Source organism: Poecilia mexicana, unplaced genomic scaffold, assembly GCF_051168715.1.
Source record: "Poecilia mexicana isolate PSO_F unplaced genomic scaffold, ASM5116871v1 scaffold_9, whole genome shotgun sequence".
Taxonomy (NCBI): domain Eukaryota; kingdom Metazoa; phylum Chordata; class Actinopteri; order Cyprinodontiformes; family Poeciliidae; genus Poecilia; species Poecilia mexicana.
Window position 1 is genome coordinate 6,884,915 of NW_028263378.1, and position 11,475 is coordinate 6,896,389.

Consider the following 11,475-nt stretch of genomic DNA (forward strand, 5'->3'; position numbering starts at 1 on the left):
GTTATTTAAGAGCTGGCCTCCTCCCCCCTCCCCTGTTTCTGAGTCAGAATCGATTCACTAATGGCTAAATAAATGATTCCAACCCACTTTAAATGATCAATTGTTCTGTTTTGGTTCTAAATGACAAAATTAGTGATACAGAGAGCTGAATGTATCAATGATTAAATGGGGCTACATTGTCGTGTGATGTTAAAGTGTAATGAAGTTATAAAATATCCTGCAGCTTAGAGATAAATACATAAACAACAATTTAATTGACTATAATCAGAGTTGGGTAGCAGCCAGTTACTCAATTACATTTACTTGTGCAACTTTTTTGAAAAAATATACATTTAAGAGTATTTTTGCTTCACTGTATTTTTTTACTTTTACTTGAGTAATTGTAAAGTATCTCTACTCCTACTTCAGAAAAATGTCTGTAACTTGAAAAACAATCATGTTTTGACCAAAAGTTCACCCAACACAGACACACACCTGCAGTTTTTTATAAGAAACTGAAAAAACCCCGCCTTACTTATAATATTAGAATTTAAGCAAAGTGTCTGAACTATGTTTCATTAAGCAGTTAAAAAAAAAGGACCTCGCTGCAACAGAAAGGGGCGGGGACGGACCGCTGTCAGCCTCATACCTTATTTGGAAATGGGACCATTGCACTCCGGAAGTGAAGGGGGCGCTATTTTCTGTATTATCCGTTGCCTCCCGTTGTTATTTTCTTTTGAAATATGTGATATATTTTCACCTTTAGGAAAGATTTTCACTCTCAGAATGTATTTGAATTCAATCTTTTATTTACTTCAGCGCAGCTCACAGTTTTTTTTTAACAAATTCAGTAGTTTTCGGTGTACTTCTAAATCTGCTCCATAGTCGCATCTTTTCGGGGTCTACTGCTGCCTCTAGTGGCGTGGGAGTGGTAACACAACTAATCTAATTACATTACTAAATCAGAATACCACAAAGTCGATTATTATGCAATGGTCCCATTTCCAAATAAGGTATGTCTATGGGTATGAAACTGACAGTGGTCCGTTCCCGCCCCTTTCTGTTTGCTGCAGCGAGGTGTACTTGGAAAAAAAGGAGGCATGTTTGCCCCGGAAGTGGTAGATGAAGTTTCTATTTTGATCCGGGTTGATTTCCGGTCAAAGACGAGCAGAATGGCGACTCACATGTCGAGGTGCAGGACTTGGTGTCGGCTTCAGAGGTAACCGGTCCACACATTCTCACAGTTGACGCTTGGTGAGGCATTTAGGCAAAGAGGTGTAAAAATATCAGCCGTGCACGCGCGTCACTGTCACGTGCAGATGTTAAACGGTTGTCCGCCCTGGCTCCTAGAGATTAGCCTGCAGTTAGCATCGAGCGTTAGCCTTCTCTTACATCAGTTTGTTTACGTCAGAAGGCAGCAGTATCAATACTTTACAGTGATTTCTAAAGCCTATAAGGATATCTATTAGTTTTATGTGATATTAGACTTTCTTTTTCAACAGCTGCATGTTTATGTAATGTTTTGTTCCTGAGTTTGATCATCAGAAGCTGCCCTATGATTTGGATGTTCTCACTAAATAAATCCTTTTATTTTTTATTATCTGTAGAGAGATAGACATGTTTTCTTGTTACCGAAAACGGCAAAACATCTAAGAAGTGAATGGGAGCAATTGTTAGCCCAGTGCTTTCATCAGTTCCTCGTTTCCAGAGTTCATTTATAATCTGGAAAAGGATGGAATTTGAGTTTAACACCTGGAAGAATATATTATCCTTTAAGGCAGCTGCAGGAAAGTCTGTCGGTCAAAACAGTGAGTGGAGTTAACAAATGACGGAGGATGATAAGTAGCATTACGAAGGCTTTATAAAGATGGATAGGGATCATTCTTTTTATCCCGATTCCTATTTTAAATTTATCATCTTCCAAACTGAATTGTTTACATGCGTTTGTACTAAATAATGTCCAAATTGAACCATTCTTTCTGGATTTCTAATTTGTTTGACTAAACAACAACTAACTCCAAGTGTCTTTAAGTCTGTAATAATACAGATTGGCTTTATATTTACAAACTTTGTAAGACTAGATTCTCTGTTGTCATTAGGGTGTTCTAGCTAGACGGAATAATCTTCTAGTTTATAATTTCTTCAGCTGTTTTTGCCCAAGATATTTCCACACTAAAACTATTTACATTTCTTTTTTTTAAATTATATTAACCAAAAAATAACTTGTACAGCTGGTGCTAATTTTGAAAGACTCCAAAGATGTTTCCAAACTCTAAACCTCCCACTATCTCTGACTTTTTCTACATTATTGTTGTTAAAGGTTTGGAATTGCAGCCTACAGAAAGTACAGCACAGGTGGAAGATATCCGAATCTCTCCCTCTCTACGCCGCTGCCTGGCATCCCAAAGCCAGTGTTTGCATCCGTGGACGGGCAGGAAAAATACGAGACCAAGATCACAACTTTAGAAAACGGCCTCAGAGTTGCTTCTCAAAACAAGTTTGGTCAATTCTGCACGGTTGGAAGTAAGTTGCATTTTCTAAATCTGTACGTCAAACATAGAGACTTTTCTCCTCTCTGTAGTAGCTTTTCCATTAACCACAAAACAGTGCTGATTAAAAGTTACAAAATCGACATCTACATTTCCCCCAAAATGCCACTTACGTAGCCGCTCCCAGGTAAAAGGGTTTGTTGCTCCATCGCCTGAATAAGACACCTCCTCTGTTTCTTTTTTTATTTTTAGTTTTAATAAATTCTGGATCGAGACATGAAGCAAAATATCCAAGTGGAATTGGGCACTTCTTAGAAAAACTTGCCTTTTCTGTAAGTAAACAAAAATAAAACAAACCAGAAAAGTTAAATCATTCTCAGGCTGATAAATAATGTTTGTTTTTTTTTGTTTTTTTTTAGTCCACAGCTCAGTATGGCAGTAAAGATGAAATCCTTCTCACACTGGAAAAACACGGGGGCATTTGTGACTGCCAAACATCGAGGTATTTACCCAGAGTTCCCTCTCATCATCACAAACTGGAAAGTTTTCGTGTTTCCAGAACCAGAACCGAGAAGTAGCATTCAACTTCTATGCTCCACAAATCTGGAACAAACTTTCAGAAAACTGTAAAACAGCCGAAACCTTTGTGAATTATGAGATCCTGGAGAGGTGGTGCGCTCCCCAGTTTGGTTCAGTTTTGCTCATTTTTGTTATTGTTCACAACTAAAATCGGCAACATCCATAAAAGAAAATACCAGGAAGGCAATAAGGATAAAATCACTTGGACTTTCTGCTTCCATCCTTATCCACAACCCTGAATGGCTAAAAATATAATTATCTTATTAAATATTTGAAAGAACAGCCAAAACACTGAATTCCTTTAAATCTAGACTAAAAACCCACCTGTTTTCAGTCTAGAGTTTTGTTTAGAGTTGCTTTTTTACCACAATAAATGAAACACTAACCAACATTTTAATGTGTAAATGACGGCACTTGGATAAATTAAATATTACAATTTTTGATTTTTGATTTTTTTATGATGTGAAGCACTTTGAACTGCCATGTTGCTGAAATGTGCTATACAAGTAAAACTCGATGGATTGATTTTATATTATTTTCAATCTTGAAAATAACACAGAGACACTACCATGTACGCCGTATCTGCAGAGGTCAAAGGTCTGGACACTGTGGTCAATCTGCTGTCTGACGCTGTTCTTCAGCCTCGCCTGCTCGGTACGTTCGTTTTTATCCACAGAGGAGAACCGTTGCTTTTAAATAAACAGTTTGTTGTTTTGTTTCTGTGCAGACGAAGAGGTTGAGATGATCAGAATGGCCGTTCGCTTTGAGTTGGAAGATTTGAACATGAGGCCGGACCCCGAGCCGCTGCTGACAGAGATGATCCATGCTGTGAGTGAGAACTCTGTGCCTTTATTGATCTGTTTAGTAAGAGTAGCTAGCTACTTTTGCTAGCCAGCTAAATGGCTAGCTACTCTTGCTAGATTAAGCTAACTGGGAAGAGTAGCTAGATTCTTCACGTCCCTTATGGTTAAGTGCAAATTTATCTTCATTTGCCTTAACAATGTCCCTTTTAGCTTTTGGCTCACTTCTGTTGCCATTCCATACGATTTATTTACTCATGATTTTCATTTGTAAGTTCTTGTTGAGATGCAGGTCTTAAATTATACTCTTAATGGTCTTAAAAACTCTTAATTTGAATTGGTGAAACCTGAAGGAACTCCTGCTGTCTGTCTCATAATAAAGGGAAACTAATTTAGCCTTTGTTCGTTTCCAGGCTGCGTATCGTGGGAACACCGTCGGCCTTCCTCGATTCTGTCCTGCAGAGAACGTGGACAAGATAGACAAGGCGGTTCTTCACAGCTATCTGCGTAACTACTACTGCCCGGAGCGCATGGTGCTGGCCGGCGTCGGCATCGAGCATGAGCAGCTAGTTGACTGCGCCCGAAAGTATCTGCTGGATGTGAAGCCGGTGTGGGGGGCGAGTTCAGCCACCGATGTGGATCTCTCTGTAGCGCAGTACACAGGCGGTATCGTTAAGGTAAACATCCGAATATATAACTTAAAGGGGACCCATTATGTAAAATCAATTTGTTGAGCTTTACATCTTATGATGTTATTCCTTCATTTTTCAGTTTTAAACAAACCAGTGTTGCTTTGATTCTTTCATGAATGTTAGAGAAATCCTTTACTCTCCATGGCAACCGTTCAGCTGTGCAGTAACGCCTTTATTTGTTGTTCTGTTAATTATTTTTGGATATTTAAAATATCTTCCAGTTCCAGAGTTAAATGTTCATTGGAATTTAAGTTTAGTGATCTTTGAACATTTGTTCTTGCATCATTATGCCATTTCTATTATAATACTTGAAAATGGTCTCAAAACAGCAATTTTATTGTTTACCACAATAACTTTTGGGACAGTTTATCTTTTGGCAAAATTTGTTATCTTAGCCGGCCCACAAGCCGTTTTTTGGCAATTAGTTAAATGTTTTTGTGGTGTCGGGAAAATGAGCCTTTTCAAAAAATTTCCCGATTATTAAGTCACATTTGATGGGGACTGCCCTGTCACCTTGCAACCAAAGCATTTTTACAGCTGTATGGGCTGTACAATGGCTACTGGAAAAGACAGATGCTTTGTTGTTGACTTAACCAGAAACCACTTGCTGGATTCTTGTTGATTGTGCAGGAGGATCCACTTCTGCTTTTCAAATGTGTGAGGCAATATAATTACGCATCAGTTTGCAGCCATTTTCACATCTGAATGTAAATTTTGAGTTTGGGGGCGTGGGGGTGGGTGTTAGAGGGGCGTGGCCAGCAGCAGCTTATTTGGATTTAAAGTGACAAGAGGCTCTAAAACAACTCATGACACTAAAATCTATTTTTCTAAGAATGATTTTGTGCAAAAATGTAATGAACATGCTTTGAGCATCTAAAAGGTCACCTTGAATCTCTTGTTTTGTGGTGGATGATGATTTTCCTTTCTAATATGTCAGATGGAGAAAGACATGTCTGATGTGAGTCTCGGTCCGACGCCGATCCCAGAACTCACCCACATCATGATCGGCTTGGAGAGCTGCTCCTTCCTGGTTGGTGTTCGCAGCACATTCATGAATCTCAGCCTTCTGGTTCATGGAGACTAAAATAATTCCCTCCACAGGAGGAGGATTTCATCCCGTTCGCTGTGTTGAACATGATGATGGGAGGAGGCGGCTCTTTCTCAGCAGGAGGGCCTGGGAAAGGCATGTTCACTCGTTTGTACCTGAACGTTCTCAACAGGTGAGAAACTCAAACACTCAGGCTAAAATCCTCGGCTTTTTTGTTACGTTTTAACCTAGTTGTCTTCTGCAGACATCACTGGATGTACAACGCCACTTCCTACCATCACAGCTACGAGGACAGCGGGCTGCTCTGCATCCATGCGAGCGCAGATCCCAGACAGGTTCGTATCGCAGCTCCAGGTTTAAAAAAAACAAACAAAAAAACTCCAGTACAGGGTTCGTACGGGTGCTTGAAATCTTTGAAGTAAAATAAAAAATAAGTTCATACTTCTTCCCACTCCTTTGAATGTGTAAATATACTTTAGTACTGTTTTTCTTTTGCTTTAAATTAATTTTCTTCGTGTAACTTTGTTCTTTTGTTGCACTTTGTTCAATAAAGCCAAACTCAAAATGCTTGAAATTTAATTTTAAGGTTTGGAAATGGTTTAATTTCTGTGCTTCATATTCAAACTGTGCAGTTTGGTAATAAGGTATAATCTAACGTTTGATTAAAAGCCTAAACTTTTATTATTTTATTAAACTGAAATTATTTATAGTTGAAGCCAGATGTTTTCCTATCCCTAATAAAAACTTTTTTTGCTCTCTCTCTGAAGTTAAATGAGAACAAACTTTTCTTTTATTAAGTTAGTTTGAATATTCAAAAATATTTATAGTTGCTAAATGTCAGAAAATTTAGTAAATAAACATTTTATTGCCTAAAATTCAACGATAGCAGTAGCTTAGTGAACGCTTGATCATTTGTAGCAAAGCTGAAAAATCCTTCTACTGTCAGCAAGTTTCTGTTATCAATACTGCTATTTTTTTGTTATTAACCGATTAATAATTGATAGATAGGAATCTTTCAGTGTCTCTCAATTTTAGGGTAACAATTTGATTCAGAATATTTTTCTCTATTCAAATGGTTTACAGATTCTTATTAAATTGTTACTGGCCAAAATAAAAGACAAACAGAATATTTATTTAACATGTCAATTTCCATCATCTTCTAGTTAAACAATAATATGTTTGTGCATTTGACTCTGCCACTTAAATGACCAGTATTAGGTTAGTTTAACTGCCTTGGCTGTTCAAATTATTCAAAATAGCATACAAAGAGTTAAATAGACCAAAATCACATTTGAGATTTTCTATAGAATAAATTTTTTTCTGCACCTGATATTTAAATAATCAAAGGTCTTTAATCGGAGAGTTTTTTTTATTTATTTTTACATATTTTGGCTAAAACATATTTACAGATAAAAAAACTTCTTTTTTTATCTTAAATGCAACATTTATATATATTTTGTTCAGTTTTGGCATAATATCTTCTGAATGTGTTGTTCATTTAGCAGTCAACCATTTTACAGTCTGTGTGACAAATTACTAAATTAGGTATTTTAGTAACCAGTTAATCGTTTCAGCCCTACTGACTAGAGGGTTTAATGTTGCTGAATGTTGCTCACCAGGTGAGGGAAATGGTGGAAATTATAACCAGAGAGTTCATCCAGATGGGCGGCAGCGCAGGAGAGGTAAGAATCCAGACAAACTGGCCTCCATTTGACAGTAAGTGGAAAAACAGAGCCTTCACTTTTCACCCAGATGGAGTTGGAGCGAGCCAAGACTCAGCTGAAGTCCATGTTGATGATGAATCTGGAGTCCCGGCCCGTTATCTTTGAAGATGTCGGCCGCCAGGTTCTGTCCACAGGAAAGAGAAAACTGCCTCACGAGCTCTGTGACCTCATAAGTAAGTTTATTTCTTTTAGCACAAGTATTCCTTCCCTTGGATTAGCGTTTATCGTATCGTTCATTGTAAAAATTTCTTAAGGATTTTGATTTTGATTAACAAAAAACATCCGCTCTTTGTTCAACAAATACGAAGAAACAATAAGAAAACAATAAATGAATTAAGAAACTAATTTTTCCATTTCAGGTTGTATATAATACAATGTAGTGCTGGCCAATTTCAGAATATCGTGATAAAATTCTATGTCCATATCGCCCAGCCTTACTCCTTCATAACTGCTACTGAAATTAATTTGCAGGCAGTGTGACAGCCAGCGACATAAAGAGAGTGACCACCAAGATGCTGCGGAGTAAACCTGCAGTGGCGGCTCTGGGAGATCTGACGGAGCTACCGACATACGAACACATCCAGGCAGCGCTGTCCAGCAAAGATGGCCGTCTGCCTCGCATATACCGCCTCTTTCGATAAGACGCCTGTTACGACGCCCCCGTGGTCTAGGGAGTCTGGGGATGTAACATAAAGATATGCCCAGAGAAAACAAGTGGAATGTAAAATGATTTATTACGAAAGAAGGTTTCGCAAAACCAAAACAATACAATTAAAACAAAAGAAAAGGACTAACAAATTCAAGAACGTTAAGTGCAAATTAAATTACAAAATGTTCAAACAAGTCAATCTGAAGTAAAACCAAATAACCCAAAAGGAAAAAAAAACACACACAAAGGGAGCACCAACCCTCCCAAACAAGCTTCAATTTTAAGTAGAAGCAATCAAGATCAGAGTCAAGCTAAACAGAACCAAAATGGGTCAGCAGAACAAAGTGTCTGAAAGCTGCCCAAAACAATCAGTTACAAGAAAGTTTGCAGGCAAACAAATGTGAGGAACAGCTGAACAAAGCCTCTTGCTACAAGCCGTCTCACTGGAGAAATGGTTTCAGGGGTCTTTTATATGGTGCAGGTGGGCCTCATCAGTGTCTGATTGGCTTGCAATCCCTCTGCTGATCCAATAGGGTCGCTGCTCTCCTGCAGCCAATCAGGAAGGTGTTCTCACATCTGAACCTGCACAACAAAAAGCCTGCACAGCCTTAAGAGGCCAGGGGCTGTAAACCCCCCCCACCCCCACCTTAAATTACAAAACCAGGTTTTGTAAATACTGAGTGTCACACAAAACAAAAGACACATACTCACATCCTGGAAAGACCATCTGCAAGAACATTTTCTGTTCCTTTCTTATATTGGATGTTCAGATTGTATTCTTGCAAAAGTAATGCCCACCGCATAAGGTGCTGATTGTGGTTGTACATGTGTGAAAGAAATACTAGTGGATTATGATCAGTGAAGACATCAACCAGCAAACTACTGGAGCCAAGGTAAACATGGAAGTGCTGAAGAGCCAACAACAGAGCCAAGGTTTATTTTTCAATGGTGGAATAGCCGCTGCTGTGGCTGTAATTAACCCTGACGGGACGATTACTCTGTCGTTTCCTCTCAAACACAGAACTCGGCACCGCTCAGTCTGGGAGAGGACCGGACGTTTTTAAAGAAACTTTTTCTGCTGCGCTCAGCTGGGGAATCTGTATTTATTATCCATACGGACAGGAAGCCACAAATTACCAGGAGTTTGCTTTTTAAGGGACGGTTTTTCCTCCAAAAAACAAAAATAATTATGCGTCCTTAGGCGGCCATCTTTAAAAGAAGCAAACATTCTTTCTGTATACTAGATTATAAATAGATATTACATGCATTTTATCCCAGGAAATAACAGTTGTTTGTAATAAAGATTTGGAGAATGAGGTTGTAAGATAAGATGGACTTTAGACAAAATTGGGTAAATTTTTATTGTCCAGTAAAGTGACTCAATAGAACCTCAGCTAAAATATTTCTGTATTGAAGATAAGTAAAGAAGTTAAAGGTCAAACTTCATCTATTTACCATATTAACATTATCTCCTCATCTATGCACATTTGAAACATCAACATGAAAACGTTTAGCGTAGGTGGGTTTAAGTGTTACTACTCATGTAGTTTTAATAAAATGTGTTTCAGTCCAAAACATATTCAATTTTTTTCACATTTCTGGAATGTGAAAAAAATTCTAATTATTGGAAAGTCTATTTTTGAAAAATATCCTGAAAATTTTACATATGTAAACTTCTCTGTCTGAATATGTAAAAAAAAAAATTCTTGATCCCATCTGTTATCTATTAAACAGACACAAACGCCTAATTGATCTGCATCGATTGATCCGCCGCAGAACTCCTGTTATACTTTTCTGTTAACCAACAAATTAGAAAACAATGAAACACTAGTTGCTATGGTAACCACTATGGAGGTTTAGGCAAACAGGAATGAAGACACAAATTTGAGCCTCAAACAAATAATGTGCAAAAAATTATAGCTTATACCATAATTCAGTTTTTTATGATTTTGGGATCACAGAAATTCATGGATAATCCTGCATTTTTGTTTTGCAATAATGCATAATTTGCAATAATAAAATACTTTAAATGAACATAATATCCATATTTAAAGAAAATAAAAATAGGGATGCACCATAATTTACGTTTCCATTACAAATGTGCACAAAATTTTGTTAATATTCTGCTAGACAAAAAAAACAATTTTGTGATTGCCATGTTTCCACTACATAAGAAATGTGATTAAAAAGCACACAAGTTCAGTCATTAAAGATAAATGGAAATAAGGAGACAGAAACTTTTCAGCAATATATGAGCTTGCATCCTTAAATGTTGATTTTATAGATTTATATATGTGTGTCCTACACAGCTCTAAGAATTTAGTCTGTTATAAAACTACTGATCTAACTACAATTGACTAATTCATACATAAACATGACTTTCTCTAACAACCACACAGTTTAACTACATTTTGAGAGACATTTCTGAGTGTTTGGCTGACCATTTGCCTGTAAAAATACAGGAAAAGCGCAGCAGCAATGAACGTAGCGTTTGTCATCCAGGTCTAACGTGAAGAGCGTAGCGCCTCGCCTGTTCCAGTCTGGCGTTACTCTCGTCCTCAGAGGTTCTGCAGGCATGCTGGTCGCATTAATCAGTCCTTTCCTCTCCTAAACCAGTCCTTTTACCCGGGGAGCTCATGGCGCCCACCATAAGGTGGCGCCCATATCAGAAACCGCCACTGAATGCAACACACTTCCATTTCACTCATGGTGCCACACAGGATACAAAAACTCTCTGGGAAATAGTTCCCACTCCTGACTTCTTCTTTCAGCTTTTTTAAGTGCTAACCTTAAAACTCTAGTTTATTCAATTCTTGAAGGTTTGATAAAATTAATAAAAAAGTTAACATTATTACTGTAAGCTTATCTTTCACAAACTCACACATTTAGGTTCAAAATCTACAATTTATTTTACCTAAAGTGTAGAAGGTAGCAGAACTAAATGCAGCTCACATATGACTTTTCAATAGAGAAACTCTTGTACTATGTCGCTTCATTAAACTAAAAATAATAACAAAAAAGTAAAAATTACTCCAAATAAAAATGATAAATTCTTATGAAAAGTCCAAAAATCACCTCTGACTTTACTGGTTCAGCAGACATTCATTGACTCTGTCTACTACTGATGTTGCTGTTTCCTTTAATTTTCTTCACATCTCTGCGACAAACTGCAAACTTTTAACAATATTTCCATTCTTGCTGCTGATGTAACATTTCACCAACCATATCTGCTGTTCTTCATTAAAATAACCCTCCCTGCATAGATTATAAATTGGCACAATTGTACTTTCATTTCCATTTGATTATGCTGAACACACAGCTAATTTACATTTGCAAGGACTTCATCTGGCAGTAGTAGCACGTTGTCTGCAGCCATGTGAGTGAGAAAACCAGAAGCTACTGCTCTGACTGACAGCTCTGCTTGTATTTTCCCCGCAATATTCTAGCGTCAAAACATCCTAAATGTGTAATATTAAAATGTCAACATTTCAACTTATTCTGCTAGCATGCATAAT

The 11,475-nt window shown here is 37.5% G+C and overlaps 1 protein-coding gene across 1 annotated transcript; it reads left to right on the top strand.

Moving 5' to 3' along the window:
- The first annotated feature begins 1,079 nt into the window (after window positions 1-1,079).
- On the top strand, window positions 1,080-9,708 carry pmpca (peptidase, mitochondrial processing subunit alpha). The gene is made up of 13 exons (XM_014996965.2): window positions 1,080-1,198; window positions 2,300-2,502; window positions 2,721-2,800; window positions 2,888-2,970; window positions 3,607-3,701; window positions 3,775-3,875; window positions 4,261-4,524; window positions 5,477-5,569; window positions 5,641-5,759; window positions 5,832-5,922; window positions 7,207-7,269; window positions 7,340-7,484; window positions 7,783-9,708. The coding sequence occupies exons 1-13, from the start codon at window positions 1,080-1,082 to the stop codon at window positions 7,950-7,952; spliced, it is 1,626 nt and encodes a 541-aa protein (XP_014852451.2). The 3' UTR covers window positions 7,953-9,708.
- The last annotated feature ends 1,767 nt before the right edge of the window (window positions 9,709-11,475 follow it).

What these genes read in the sequence shown, in the direction of transcription:
- pmpca (XM_014996965.2), top strand. Translation starts at nt 1,080, where the DNA reads ATGTTTGCCCCGGAAGTGGTAGATGAAGTTTCTATTTTGATCCGGGTT. An exon ending in ACTTGGTGTCGGCTTCAGAG is followed by an intron (nt 1,199 to 2,299) that starts GTAACCGGTCCA and finishes TTGTTGTTAAAG; the next exon opens with GTTTGGAATTGCAGCCTACA. An exon ending in TGACAGAGATGATCCATGCT is followed by an intron (nt 3,876 to 4,260) that starts GTGAGTGAGAAC and finishes GTTCGTTTCCAG; the next exon opens with GCTGCGTATCGTGGGAACAC.